At 39.3% G+C, this 13,731-nt stretch overlaps 1 protein-coding gene across 3 annotated transcripts in view; it reads right to left on the minus strand.

The window, feature by feature from the left end:
* Positions 1–808: 808 nt before the first annotated feature.
* The window catches only part of USP6NL (USP6 N-terminal like), a 135,985-nt gene continuing 123,062 nt past the window's right edge, over positions 809–13,731 (minus strand). For all 3 annotated transcript variants that reach the window (XM_086610038.1, XM_086610036.1, XM_086610037.1), the window contains one exon: positions 809–3,253. In XM_086610038.1, the coding sequence (XP_086466164.1) occupies positions 1,812–3,253 (1,442 nt within the window). In that variant the 3' untranslated portion in view covers positions 809–1,811. The remainder of the gene's footprint in view (positions 3,254–13,731) is intronic.

Below are 13,731 nucleotides of genomic sequence, written 5' to 3' on the forward strand. Positions count from 1 at the left end.
TTGCTACTGTTAACTCTGCTGCAGTTTGCAATTTTTAAAATATAAAATTGCCCAGTTCATTAAAAATTACATCAGACACATTATATACACAAAAGCGTTTTTGAAATATACTAATTAAATGTTACTTCCATTTGTAAAAATTGTTTTACTTCTGTACCTTAAAACTTACAGAGCCAACCTGCAGCAATTATAGGCACTAAAGCTCATTCTTTAAAGGAAAAAAAAAATACCCATTTCTATGTTTTCAGTTAACAAATCTTACGAAACAAAAGATAACAGGACAACCTTCCAAAACCAATGTTGATACCAATGTTTGGTACTCAAGCCTTGGAAAAATCTCTCTCAAGCACTCCAAGGACCTCTTCTGGCTAGATCCTTGTCTGCCCCAACTCCCATGGCTTTGGATGAGAGGTCAGTGCTGAATGCAGCACCCAGCAGCACCCAGCAGCCTGCAGGACCGCATCCTACACGTGCCACTCGACCTGCGTTTTTATTTTCACCCCCAATTCACAGTCAAGGAAAGGAAAAATGCCAAGTAGAAAAGGCTGCAAACACTAATTAGAAATACTTACATTCCCAGGAGTCTAAGCTTCCTATTAACAGTCAGGATCACTTTAGTGTAAAACACCGCAGAGTCTCGTAGCAGCCTGACAGCACAGCAGCACATGCCCAGTCACAGACACGAACCTACCGGCTCTTTGGGGTAAAAAAGGGCAAAACAGAACGGAATGGACAAGACAAAGCTTAAGAGAAGGGACGCTGCATACCCACACAGCTCAGGGAATGTCAAGCCTCGACCAAATCTCAGACTCAGACACTTCACAAGAGTGCCAAGGAGCTGGTTGGTCTCTGACACCTGTGAGATTTGGCCCCACAACCCATTCGTTTAGTTTGACAGCACAGCATGGCAAAAAGTGAAGGGTGAAGCACCATTTCTGTATCTGGCATTACGCTCACTGTGCTCCAATATTTTGCATATAAGACGACATTCTGAAGGTAGATTTGGGTGAGAAGGTAAAAATTCTCCACTTGTGACGCACCTAAAAGACTAAAGACTGCCCTGAATTTTAAGCACCATTTCTTAGCCAGATTAGAGAGACATTTTTGGCTTTCTGCTTTCACCTGCCTGCTCCTTCTTGCTGAGGAAAACAACAAACAGTAGTCAAAGGAGAGGAAATAAACTCTCACATAAGATTAAATTAATAATCCCAAAGCATCTCTCCTGCCCAGAACAAATACTGGGATGCTGAGGCAGCTGTATAAAAGCAACAGAAATTCCCATTCAAAATGAATGGCTTCTCAAATAAATTACACAGAAAAATTAACATGAAATAAAAGTACTTCACAAGCTTTGCCCAAAGTTAAATGCATTTACATTTAAACTCTTTAGCTCTTTTCCATACGCGTGTGTGTGTGCAAGCGCGCACTCACACGTGTGCACACACACACGTTCTATACAGTGCATTAACAATGTCAGTCAAAATAAAATCCGTAAATGTGTTACAGGTTTTAGGCAGAAAGATCCTGACACCAGTTATTTAAACGTAAGAGACGATGACAGCATGAGCCATATTGTGTGTATGACCTTATTGCTACGTCTGTGTGCATCAGATCACTTCCAGTAGCTCCAACGCAAGGTTTAGAACTCAACCAGCCTTCAGTGAAAGTCTGAAACATCTTTGAAATAGCGTTATTTCTGAGAGTCACGTGAGCCGTCCACGTTCCATAGAAGAACTGAGGTGGACTACTACTATCACAGTAACGTTTAACTGGTTTTGGTTCTTGCCGTTTCACTGAGTACGGACAGGTCCTCAGAGAAGCACGGATTCATGCATAGACAACCCGTCGTTTCTGTTTCGATAGTGCTGGGCTTGAGCTGGTGGGCTTGAATATTGGTATTGTGGTGAACCACGCTCTTCAAAGGTTGGTGAAGTCCTGTATCTTACTGGACTATCCACAGAAACGGCAGGAAGATTATGGTCTTGAAAAGGTGTTGACTGAAAATGCTGATATTTCTGGAAATTATCCAAGTGGCCTTTGTTAACGTCTTGGCTCCAGGGCTGCCTGTAGGGTTCGTGTCTGTAAATATACGCAGCATCTGGCCACTTTCTATCTTCTGGTAAATAATCCACTGGGGGGATTATGAATTTGACACCTGCGGGGGACCTCGAGTTGCTGGTATAAGCATCAACAGGGGCTACTTCTATCTGACCGGGGGATGGTGAAAGAGGATTTTGGCGACTGGCAGGATAGGAATTCATCTGCAGTTTATCTGGAGAATAATCTACTGAAATAAAGGAACCATACGGCCTACCAGAAGGGCTGGTTCGATTCCCATGATAATGCAGAGGTACAGAACTTGTACTGCCTACACTGGAAACGTGCTTTGGAGAATTTCCATGGTAAGTAGGTGGATTACTATAAAATGGCAGTGGCTGTTTTACATTCAGGCCATGAGGTGGTCCATCGGATTGTGATGAATATTTTGGGGATCTGGGTTGTGAAGTGAAGCTGTAATTATTGGGTATTTTTAATGGAGTTGGTATTCTTTCAGTTTGCTTTCTTGGACTATTAGAGTATGTTACGTGCCTAGGGCTCTGTGGAGGAGCTCTCTCAAGCATCTCTTCAACAAGATTCTCATTCTCATTCTCAACTTCCAGAACATTGTCATACTGAGATGCATTAGACCCTCGCTTACCTTCATCAGCATCCAAAACCCTCATCTTTTGCTTTACATTCAAAGGCTGTGCTTCTCCAGGACTTGGTGGTAGGCCCGAAACCGAGTGGTTTATTTGCCTTCCTTTCACCTCTGCAGTAAGTTTCATTGTCTTTTCAATTACTTTGATATCAGATGGTTTATTCCACTTAGGTACAAATTCCCTTCTTGTATTTGAAGTAGCATTAGAATTTTGATTAGCAGCTGCATTATTATACTGTCTCGAGTTGTCTTGCTCTGTTGGCTGAGGCTTTCTTTTGGTATCTACCTCGTTCTTCGCCATACTACTTTGTGTCTCTATTGGTCGAGTCTTCTGCTGTTTTAGGGAGGGTTTCTTTTCCAGTGAATTAATTCTTTTTCGGTTATTTAGTGAACTTTCTGGTTCTTCTCCTGGGGATGGTCTCCTCTCTGTCCTTCTCATTGTTTGTGTACCAGTGCTGTTCTGTCCATTAAGCATTGGAGTAGAGTTAAGCATAGCAGGCTGAGGTCCTGATGGAATTTGCCCCAATGGCTTCTTTGGAAATTCATCTTCTTTACCTAAAACAAGAACAGTAATAACATAAATTCACCTTTGTACAGAAATCATCTTTGATCTGTTGGTCATGCAAGCAGAAATACCTATAGAATCACGGAATGTTTTGGGTTGGAAGGGATCTCAAATATTATCTAGTTCCAATACTCCTGCCATAAGCAGGGATAACTTCCCTTACATCAGGTTGCTCAAAGTCTCATCCAACCTGGCCTTGAATACCTCCAGGGATGGGACAGCCACAGATTCTCTGAGGAACCTAGTCCAGTGCCTCACCACTCTCACAGTAAAGAATTCCTTCCTTACATCCAATCTAAATCTGCCCTCTTTCAGTTTAAATCCATTGCCCCTTGTCATATCACTAAATGCCCTTGTAAAAAGTCCCTCTCCAGCTTTCCTGTAAGCCCCCTTTAGGTACTGGAAGGCTGCAGTAAGATCTTCCCAGAGCCTTCTCTTCTCCAGGCTGAACAGCCCCAACTCTCTCAGCCTGTCTTCAGAGGAGAGGTGCTCGAGCCCTCGGAATATCTTCTTGGCCCTCCCCTGGACCCACTCCAACAGGTCCATGTCCTTCTTGTGTTGGGGGCCCTTGGGCCTCTCTCTGGGTCACCATTGTTCTGAACACCTCAAAGGTTTTTCTGTATACTGACACTGAACAAAGACTTAGTTCAGGCTCTCATCTCAATCAGTTACTCTAGTCTTCCTTTCTACAGCTGATGCAATCTTGCCAAGCTTTTGCTCATTCATGACTGCTGCGAAAATTAATATTCCTAGATGACATTTTGGTTACAGTATCACCCCTGTAAGTAACCCTCCTCACACTGTCCCTGTCACATTAAGTAAACTACTTTCTCCACTTTAAAAGTCCTTTCCGGTATCCCTCTCTCAATCTACTGTCTTCCATTTATCCATCTTTTATCGTTCACCTCTGGTAAGCTGTACTAGCAGCTCCTCACTCACATGCATAAGTTTCCTACCAGACATCTTCGAACTTTCTCTCACTTCTTTTTTTGTGTGGAGCTCCTCATTAACATCTGCACAGTTAAGTCCTTGTTCCCCCTCAACCCTTGCCTAGAAATGTTATCCCCAGTATTCAAAAGCTACAGTATAACTAAAAGACTCTATGCAGAATCATGTTTTTTTCAGTTCAGTCTTCTATCAGAACAACTGAATTAGCTAATACTGATACTGGCTATGTCATGATTTCAATTGAGTGTTCAATGGACGAGTTTTGCCGAACACAAGGACATTATTTACAGAAATGGGATATGAAGGGAAAGTTCTCCCAGACTGGAGCTCAACACATCACAACAGTCAGTGGTAATCAGTTACGTGGGACTCGGAACAATCCACATTGCCACCACAGAAATAATAAACAAGTGTTTCATTGCTTGATGCTGCTCATAGAACAATTTACATCGAATTTTCCACTGCAGCCTTTCTCCTTAGCAGTCAACGCCCTTCATATTCTTAGCCAAAGTCTTTTATCATATCTTATAACTTATTTAATTGTGTAATACATTACTTTCCCATTATAAGCAGAAAAGATCACATACTTCTCATTAAATGTATTTAGTTTATTTGATGTTCAGTATTTCCCAAAAAATAAACAAACTTTTAAAGTCAGCATAACCAAACAAATCCTACTCGTTCTTTATCTATTTATTAAGCAAAAGTCCTGTCGTAAGGAGAAAAAAAGTGATGGCTACCCTTGCTTAAATGTTATACAAAATAAATTATATAAAATGGCTGTCAGTAAACCAATTTTGTTTAATCCCTGCTTCTTCCTAAGACAAGAACTGTAGAATCTTTCTCCATCATCAAAAATCTCACTGTTAGCACCCCTTTCTTTCTAGCTATTTGTAATTAAAATTCCCTTTTGTGTCTATATGGGTTCACGGGAGCGAATACACACCAATGTCTCTATCCCTGACACCAGTGCTGCGGTTAGAAGTGACCTATGTTCATTTTTACAGTCAATAGTACGAGTTCAATTTTTGATGACTGTTCATGATAGACACACACAGAGGAAAGCCAGCAGCCAAGGTCAGCATTATTTATTACAACAGCATAACAAACTGGATCACGGATCAGTTGCTATATAAACTAAATGAAAACTTACAGTATGTGCCAGCTTGGACATAGCAGGAGGACAGCAGAGAAGAATACAATGACACCATGTATCATGACAAGATAACTAAATAAAACGTACTTAATAGAAACAGTCTGGGTTTGCCAAACAATTAAACTAGCCTTGTCTTGTTTTTCAAAGTTTCCATATGAGGCCAAAGGCCATACGGAAATCTACCCTTTCCTTTAGAAACACACAGCTTCAGAAACCTCAGTTTACAGAAAATAAACACAGTCTACTCAAGCTTTCTGTAGAAAAATCCTCCACTCATTTTCCCCTAGTTATCCTCTGCTTAATTACGATCATACAATTACTTAGAGACACAAACCTGAGCTCTTACACTGAAGGTACTCACTGTCTACCTTGCTACGACTTGGCAAAGGAAGATACTTGTGCTGGGCCCTCCCCTCAATTGCTAGTCTCCAAAGAGGAGATTCCACATGTTAAATCATCTTACAGGATTCTACAGCTGGCACATAACGCTCCGTGATGGAGAACACCTACACAACTGGTTGCAAGACAGTGCAGGTTACACGGTGGGGTAGTGCCTCAGCATTAGGGTCCAAGGAGTGGCTCATGGAATTACAAGTGTTGCAGCTTGTTTTCTTGTGCCACTATTCACAAATCAGGCTCAAACCTGGAGCATGGATTTGTAGACTTGCACCCCCCAGCAGTGCACCATTGGAAGAACAGATGAGGGGATAGAGCAATGAGTTATGTAGATGCTGTCATCAGATGACTTAACTTATTGCAACACAGTCTTCAAAATTTTCTTTATTCTTTAGGAACGGTTCATTTTCTGAACATGCTTCAGTTTGGCAAAAGGCATTTGTAGCATTTACTTCTATTTGCATCCTCAAACACAGTGTCAGGCAAAGCTGAAGATCTTTTCTTCTAAATAAAAGCGAATTTTGCCCATAAAAATATTTCTGATACTGGAACTGCATATTAGAGTGCTTTCAACTTTACTAACTTTGAATGCTAAAATAGCATGAAGTCCAAATTAAGAAACAATATTCAAAGTACATACCAAAAACTTGACACCTAAATCATACAGAACTAGTCTTTGTATGTTGCTATTCCATTTATAACAACCAGGTGATCCACAGTAGTTATGGGATAGCATAAAAAAAATGGCTCCTCAACATCTGTAAACTATTTAATTTCTGTCCTTTTATGTAATAAATGTTTTAGAAAAATGAATACTTTTCTTCCATGCTTGAAATTCAACTATTCAAGCTATATATATATATAAAGCTGAAGACAAGTTCCTCTAGTAGCTGCAATGCTTCCTTCATTTGTACAAAGATTTTCAAAGTATGCACTGATTTCCTTTCTTCCCAGCTTTTACTCTAAGAAATGCATACAGAGCAATATGAGATCATTTGAAATATACTTGGTTCTACAATAAAGATGGGGTTTGTGTGAGTTTTTTGGTTTTTAATTTCACACACTTAAAGTTTCTTAATTACCATCAAGCTCTAACAAAATCCAAGTGAGAATACAGCAGATATTTTTATCGAATTCTGTCTAGGTTGCTTTGAAAATTACTTTCTGTCATCTTTCCTTCACATTTCAGGGTAAAAGAACACACTACAACTAGGCATATGTGGGCTGCACTGTCTAGATGATGTATGCTACAACATGAATTACAGCTGTAAAATGAGTATCAGAGAAATCTTACCATGTTCATTGTGAAACTGTTAAAACTCGACATTAATTCATGTACTGAGTAACAAGCAAAGCATTCCAAGACATTCATTTTGAATAAAGCCACTGCATTCTAACAGAATGATACCGTGTTTATAGGCTGGTAATACCAGAGATTAGTGCTTTCAGGAAAAAAAAAAAAAAGGAACAATGACTACATGTGGAAGTAGGGTCAGTGGGGAAAAAAAATACAGCTTTAAATTTTAAGCCACAGGGCTTCCACAGAACAGTTTAACTTGACCTCAGTCAACTGTCACAGATTGCTTAATCAACCACATCTGCATGTGACACTAAGAAAGGCCACATTACTAGAGGTACTCAGTTCAGCAATCACAGCTACGAAGCACAGGCCTTGCTCTGGTTCCAAAATGCTTGAGCTCTTATCACCTCCTGCCATAAAGAGCATTGGAAGGAAAGGAGTTGTATAAGGATCTATGATGCTGCAGCACAAAGACATCCTGCAAACTGGTCACCTTCTAAACAAAAACCAATTTGTTTTAAACTACAAACCAGATATTTAATTCTAATTTAATTGTACAGATCATACATACAAACACACACATGCAGAACTGTAATTTCCAGTGGAACTACCAACTACTATAACAACAAAGACTCCTGAAGTTCAAAAAAGTCCACAAAATTAAGCAAGTAGAGGATAACCGAATCTATCACCATGCACATTAGTAGAATGAGACATTCCTCAAATGCACAAAATAGCATGCAAACTAAGTCTGTGAATGCTTGAAGCAGCCCACTATCAGCAAGAATAGCAAGAAAACCATGATGCTGCATGCTGGCAAGAAAGAAAGAAGGTAATAAAAGCAAAAAGCTGGGGAAGAAAAACCACAATGCAAAAGCAAAGAAAAGAAACCAAAGTCACAAACATCTCTACCATTAAGAGGTACAGAAACAGCTAGCCAGAGAAGCTACCAAAAGTACCAACTCTTCTTACCAGCTGTGTATCTTTTCCCTACCAATTTCCCACTCCACGTCTGCCTAAAGCCTCACGTGCAGCTCCCTACCATCATCTTCACTACTTCAACTAAACTCACTGCTCAAACTCCTCAGATTTGAGCATGCAGAAATTTTATTTGGATGTGTTCAAGGACATTCAATTGAATATCTGTTTGTGCTGTGGATCTAAAGTCTGAGTTAATTCACTTTCTGGACATAGCTGTCTGACTGAGGAATAGAGAAATGTTTGAATTCCACACAAAGTATTTCTGTCACAAGTGCTTTTCTATACAATCTATGATGTTTACACACAGGTTTAAAAGCATTTTAAAACTAGAAGTAAAGACAAAGCTGTCCAGTTCAGCTGAGATTGTTTTGGCAGTGACTGCTATAGTCATCGAACGTGCCTTTGTCTCCTGAAGCGAACTGGGCAATCAGATTTTTTCCCAAGGTGCCAGTATTTGAACAAGTTGCAGAACACTGACTCTCATCCTCCTCTCCCCGGCTTCTTTCAACAGAACAGGTTCCTAAACAGAGTTTAGTTACTGGCTTTTCCCAAAGACAAACATAATAGCTTATATCAGAATTTACAGAGCAGTGACTATAGGATTTTCCATTTTTCCTTTAAAAGAAAGGTAGTGATTTAGTTGGCTTATATGCGGTGCAGCATAAAATAAGCAAACAACAAAGAAAATGGGGTGAAAAATGGGTGAGGAAGGAGAGAAATGGAAGGAGAGAGAGAGAATTTAAGCAAAACAAGAACAATCAGGTGCTTGTTTGCTACTGGTAAACATATTACCTGACATGAAAAGAAGCAAAGCCAATATGAGCAGATCTGAGTGTTCCCAAAAAGATAAGAAATTCAAGTAATATTAAAGAAAGTTTTAGTCTACTGACTTCTTCCTGCTCTAACAAGTCTTGGTCACCACCCAGTGGAAGTCGGCCTCAACTACAAGTCTTTTACAGAATTGCTTCAGGAGGCACTAACAGCCTCATGCATTGAATAGCAGACATATAATTGGAGCAAAGTGCTTTAAGTGCTCTCTCCAGTGAATAACAGTCTAGTCCTTAATTTCAGCCCCAGAACACATGCACTTTGACTGTTCTAACACAGTTTTCAAGGATGGTAATGGTCATAAAAACAACTCTTAAAATGACATCTTGATATTTTGTGTTTATTTTCCATCAGTGATGTCCCATCTTACTTCTTCAGTTTACAAGTCAAAGAGAATTTTAGAGAAATTTAAGTGCCTGTACTAGAAGCTCAAGCTGCTGTCTGAAAGTCAACCTCTGCTCCTCCTCCTTTATATGCCAGCATCAGCAAAGGAGTTACTAAAATGAAACTTTGCCTGACAACTTGAAGGTAGAACGAAATACACTGTTTGTCTTTCTGCTGCTATGTCATTTTTGTAGTACTGACAATGAGGAAAACTTTATAAACATCTGCACTTAGATAAACAATAGAAATGTTAACAAATTTGGTCATCAACCAGAAAATAGACGTGGCAAGCTGTATGTCTGTAAGCCGGCTTTGCAAAAAAAAAACCTTCTAGAATTAACCACTTCACTTTACATTCCTAATTCCATGTTTCTTCCAGAAAATGTACTTTCTTGAAAAGTTAGTTCAAAATAGCAATATGAACAATGACCAATGTAACTATCTGACAAGGATGATCCAAGGGCTGGAGCACCTCTGCTACAAAGACAGGCTGAGAGAGCTGTTCAGCCTGGAGAAGAGAAGGCTCCGGGGTGATCTTATAGCCCCCTTTAAGTTACTGGAAAGCTGCTTACAGGAAAGCTGGAGAGGGACTTTTTACAAGGACATGTAGTGATAGGACAAGGGGCAATGGCTTTAAACTGAAAGAGGGGAGATTTAGATTGGATACAAGGAAGAAATTTTTCACTCTGAGGGTGGTGAGGCACTGGAACAGGTTGACCAGAGAAGTTGTGGATGCCCCATCCCTGGAAGTGTTCAAGGCCAGGTTGGATGAAGCTTTGGGCAAACTGGTGTAGTGGAGGGTTTCCCTGCCCATGGCAGGGGGGGTGGAACTAGATGATCTGTGAGGCCCCTTCCAACCTAAACCATTCTATGTATTCTATGATCTGGATCATATATTTAAAAAGCATGCAAGTTTCAAACAGTAAAGATTTTTAAATAATGTAAAGACAATGCCTAAAACTGCTGAAAATAATATACCTATTATATTAGTATAATTTCATATATTAATTTCCTTCATAATATTATAAAGCAGTTGTATCACACAAGAAACAAGGCAGAAAAATTAGTTTAGTTGATTAAAACATGAAGTGCATTGTACGAAATAGCTACTTGTGTATTCTTCAAGCACAAGTGAAAAATCCAAAATTTCTCTGAAACAAAACACAACCAAAAGAGAGAGTCCATCAGAAACAGCCAAGTCAAGTCAACTTACACATTTCTATTGTTTCGGCTGTCAAAAGACGCATTAACAGCAGAGAACAGACATTTAATCGATTATCAATATGTATTTCTGCACTGTCACAGATGAGTAATTAAAATAGAGATGTTTGAATAAAAGCTCCTGATAATAAATTTACTAAAACACACCTTTAAAGATAAATGGCAGGTAAACATTTAAAAATCTGTGGCAAACGCAAGATTAAATTTTGCTAGTTGTCACCGAATACAGAAAAGATTAGGAGAACTCGAAGAACTCAATTAGAATTTAAAGCTGGTACTACCCTGCATGGAGATAGTTAATGTGAACACAAGCACATTGGTAGATTCCAAATTAGGCAACACTGCTTTAAAATTAAAGTTCGAGATTTTTATCTCTGGAAAAGGCTGCTGTAAGGTCTCTTAAATTTTCAGTCATTAAAAAAAAAAAAAGTCAATCCAGGATCCCTATGCCCTCCTTTTTGGTGAGGAATTGTCTGAAAAACAGACTGACTTGTTTATGAAGTTCTAGATGAATATACTATTTTCTGTCATGTATTTTTAAATAGAATATGAAACTTTCACTGGTCAGAACTTTTATTTATTATAGTCAGACACTATAAAAACAGGTATTCATATATAAATATTGCTTATTAAGCTTTATGTTACTTATGTAGTCCTACAGGAATAACTTATAGCAAAGCTGGAAACTCCACCCTTATCTTGAAATAAGTCTTCAAAGATTTTGCTGTTGCTTTAAACAACAGCCAAGAAAAGAATCTGCACCAAGAAATTTTGGAAATCGATGGTGTATACCAAGAAAATTCCTTTCACTATGCTTTAGACATTATCCCGGAATTAAGGAAGGGATTGTCTGCTCTGTGTCAGCTCTGGCTCCTTGAGAAGATGTAACCAGGAGCCACGCAGATTTAGATGAGTGTGCTGTTGAAGAACCTGCCACGGTGTGGCCATCCTTCATAATATTCCAGTCAATCCGGAAAATACCAATTGCCTTTTCTACCACATTTGCCTGAGGATACGTCAGAGAAGTACTTTAAAAGAGCGTTTCTACTGTGTAACTGTCACAGCCTGCCTCTCTGAGGGCTTGATAACCAGGCGGCTTGCCACGCTTATCCTTACAGTTTACTGTCTCCACGGAGTCACGGGAACAGGGATGCCTACCTCGGGTTTTGAGAACAGCTCTTAAGTTGTGAGCCATCCTCTGAAGGCTGTTGCTACGTACAGGCCATCCTATACTGGCCAGCACTTAGACTAGAAATTAAGACAGAGGAATGAAAAGCCACAGTCTGCTTTATGCACAACAGTCCCTGTACTGGCAAAGCATTTCACTGAAATCCAAAATTAGCATGATCCCCTTAACATCCATGTTCTGGCTGAGCATTTTGAGGGTTTTATCAGTGAGAAAGTGTTAAATGGAGTCCCTTTATTCCTCTCTGCTCTGAAGGGAACAAGGAGCTGCTTAATTCAGTAGGAGAAGCCATGGAAGAAGTAAGCCAGAGAAAGCTCCATCAGACATAAGCAGACATGCACTTTAAAGTAACGCAAAAGTTATTACCTCTTTTAATATCCTACTGCAGCTTACCCTAGTAGGGCAGGAAAATCTATACAGTCTAACAAAGGATGCCAGATGGAAAATTCCACTGAGCTTAATTAGCTCACTGCTATTCCTGGATGACTGATACTGATGCAACTCTAAGATGGAGATTTTTTATTTTTATTTTTCCTAACATGAGTTTTTACTTTAGCTCTTAAAGGTGTAATTGTTGCTCAATGCAAGAGGAAATAAATAAAAAAAAAATATACAAGACAGGAAGTAGTCCTCTGATTTCAGAAAACTAAAATAAACATTGCTTTCTCAGGCTACTGTGGATACGTAAATGAACAGTCTGGTATTTTTTGTATTACTGCATGGTATGTAATGGTTTCATAAGCTTTACATGAAATTGAAGAACAATACTATCTCTACTACCTTCAGTCTCTTTTTGCTAGAGTCAGACAGACATATGAGCAAAGCTGAATGTCTAAAGAATACTAAGAACCTGTAGAAAAATATTATTGCCTTAAGACAGTGATTAGTAAAACCAAAATGAACATCAGAGTGGGAAAAGTTAACAAAAAAAACAAATCAAAGGTTTGTGAAATTCATATGAAGAACAAATAAGGCAGCCTCACTCAACTACAGGTAACAGCAGACAAATCAGCTAGATTTCCAAGGATTAGGATGATGGCATTTTATATTTATTTTGTGAAAGGTTAAGTAACATTCCCATTTACCCCTGGCAAAAATATACCACACAGAGAGGTTTTTCCAGGCTACTTTGAAACTAAAAAAAAAAAAAAAAAAGCTCAATTCCTCATCCAGTACTTAAGTTACTTAAGTTTGGCTTTGCTTTTCATATTTTAATATTAAACCTCCCTTGTTCATGTTGAAATTAAAAAAAAAAAGTCATTTTGTCATTGCTGTTGCTTTAGCTATCCAAAAGAAAGGACCAACATGGCTCAAAACAATTACTGTCCTATCAGTCTTATCAGAAGTTACATGTAAATGCACAAATTATGAAACCAAACAACTTGCATTCCATTACCAAACTGTCTCATCAAGAAGATACATTCACTACTCTCTATCATGTTCATAAACAGTCTATCAATTTACAAACAAATAAAGCTTTTTGGGGGGAACCCCCTCACCATTCAAACACAATCACAGAGAACTCTGCATTTGAAATTTAACAAAAAGCACTCCCGTGATCTATTTCCCTTTAAAACGATGGAGTGGAACTGATGCTAAAAGACAAAGTTGCTCATTGCTGTATTTGCTCACATCTAGTCAGCATGACCAAGCACGAGCCAATGTCAGATAAGATGTCGGACAAAGCAGACAGCTGAAGAGTAGTGCTGAAAAGAGCAACTTGCTCTAAAGAATAAGTCAAGACTGAAACGTAGCTTGTGGAGAAAGGATGGAGAGAAGGCAGGACGGGAAGGCTGGGATTAGAAAGGGGAAGAAGCAGGGCACGTGGTAACATGGAGAAGAACTGCAGACTCTCAGAACAGAGTCTGTAGATGAGAAGGACCAAGAAGACTGAGTGGATGAAAAGACAAGACTTAGATCTATTGTGGGTGGGAGCGTACAGGAGAGACATAATAGAAAGTCAGAAAGAGGGCAAAACACAGGCAGAGGGAGCAAGAGAAATGGGAAACTCTGACAAGAAGCCAAGATGATGGGACCCAAACGTACAGAAAGTGTTTGTACCTCAGAG

This window comes from Tauraco erythrolophus, chromosome 4 (assembly GCF_009769465.1).
Source record: "Tauraco erythrolophus isolate bTauEry1 chromosome 4, bTauEry1.pri, whole genome shotgun sequence".
NCBI classification, from domain to species: domain Eukaryota; kingdom Metazoa; phylum Chordata; class Aves; order Musophagiformes; family Musophagidae; genus Tauraco; species Tauraco erythrolophus.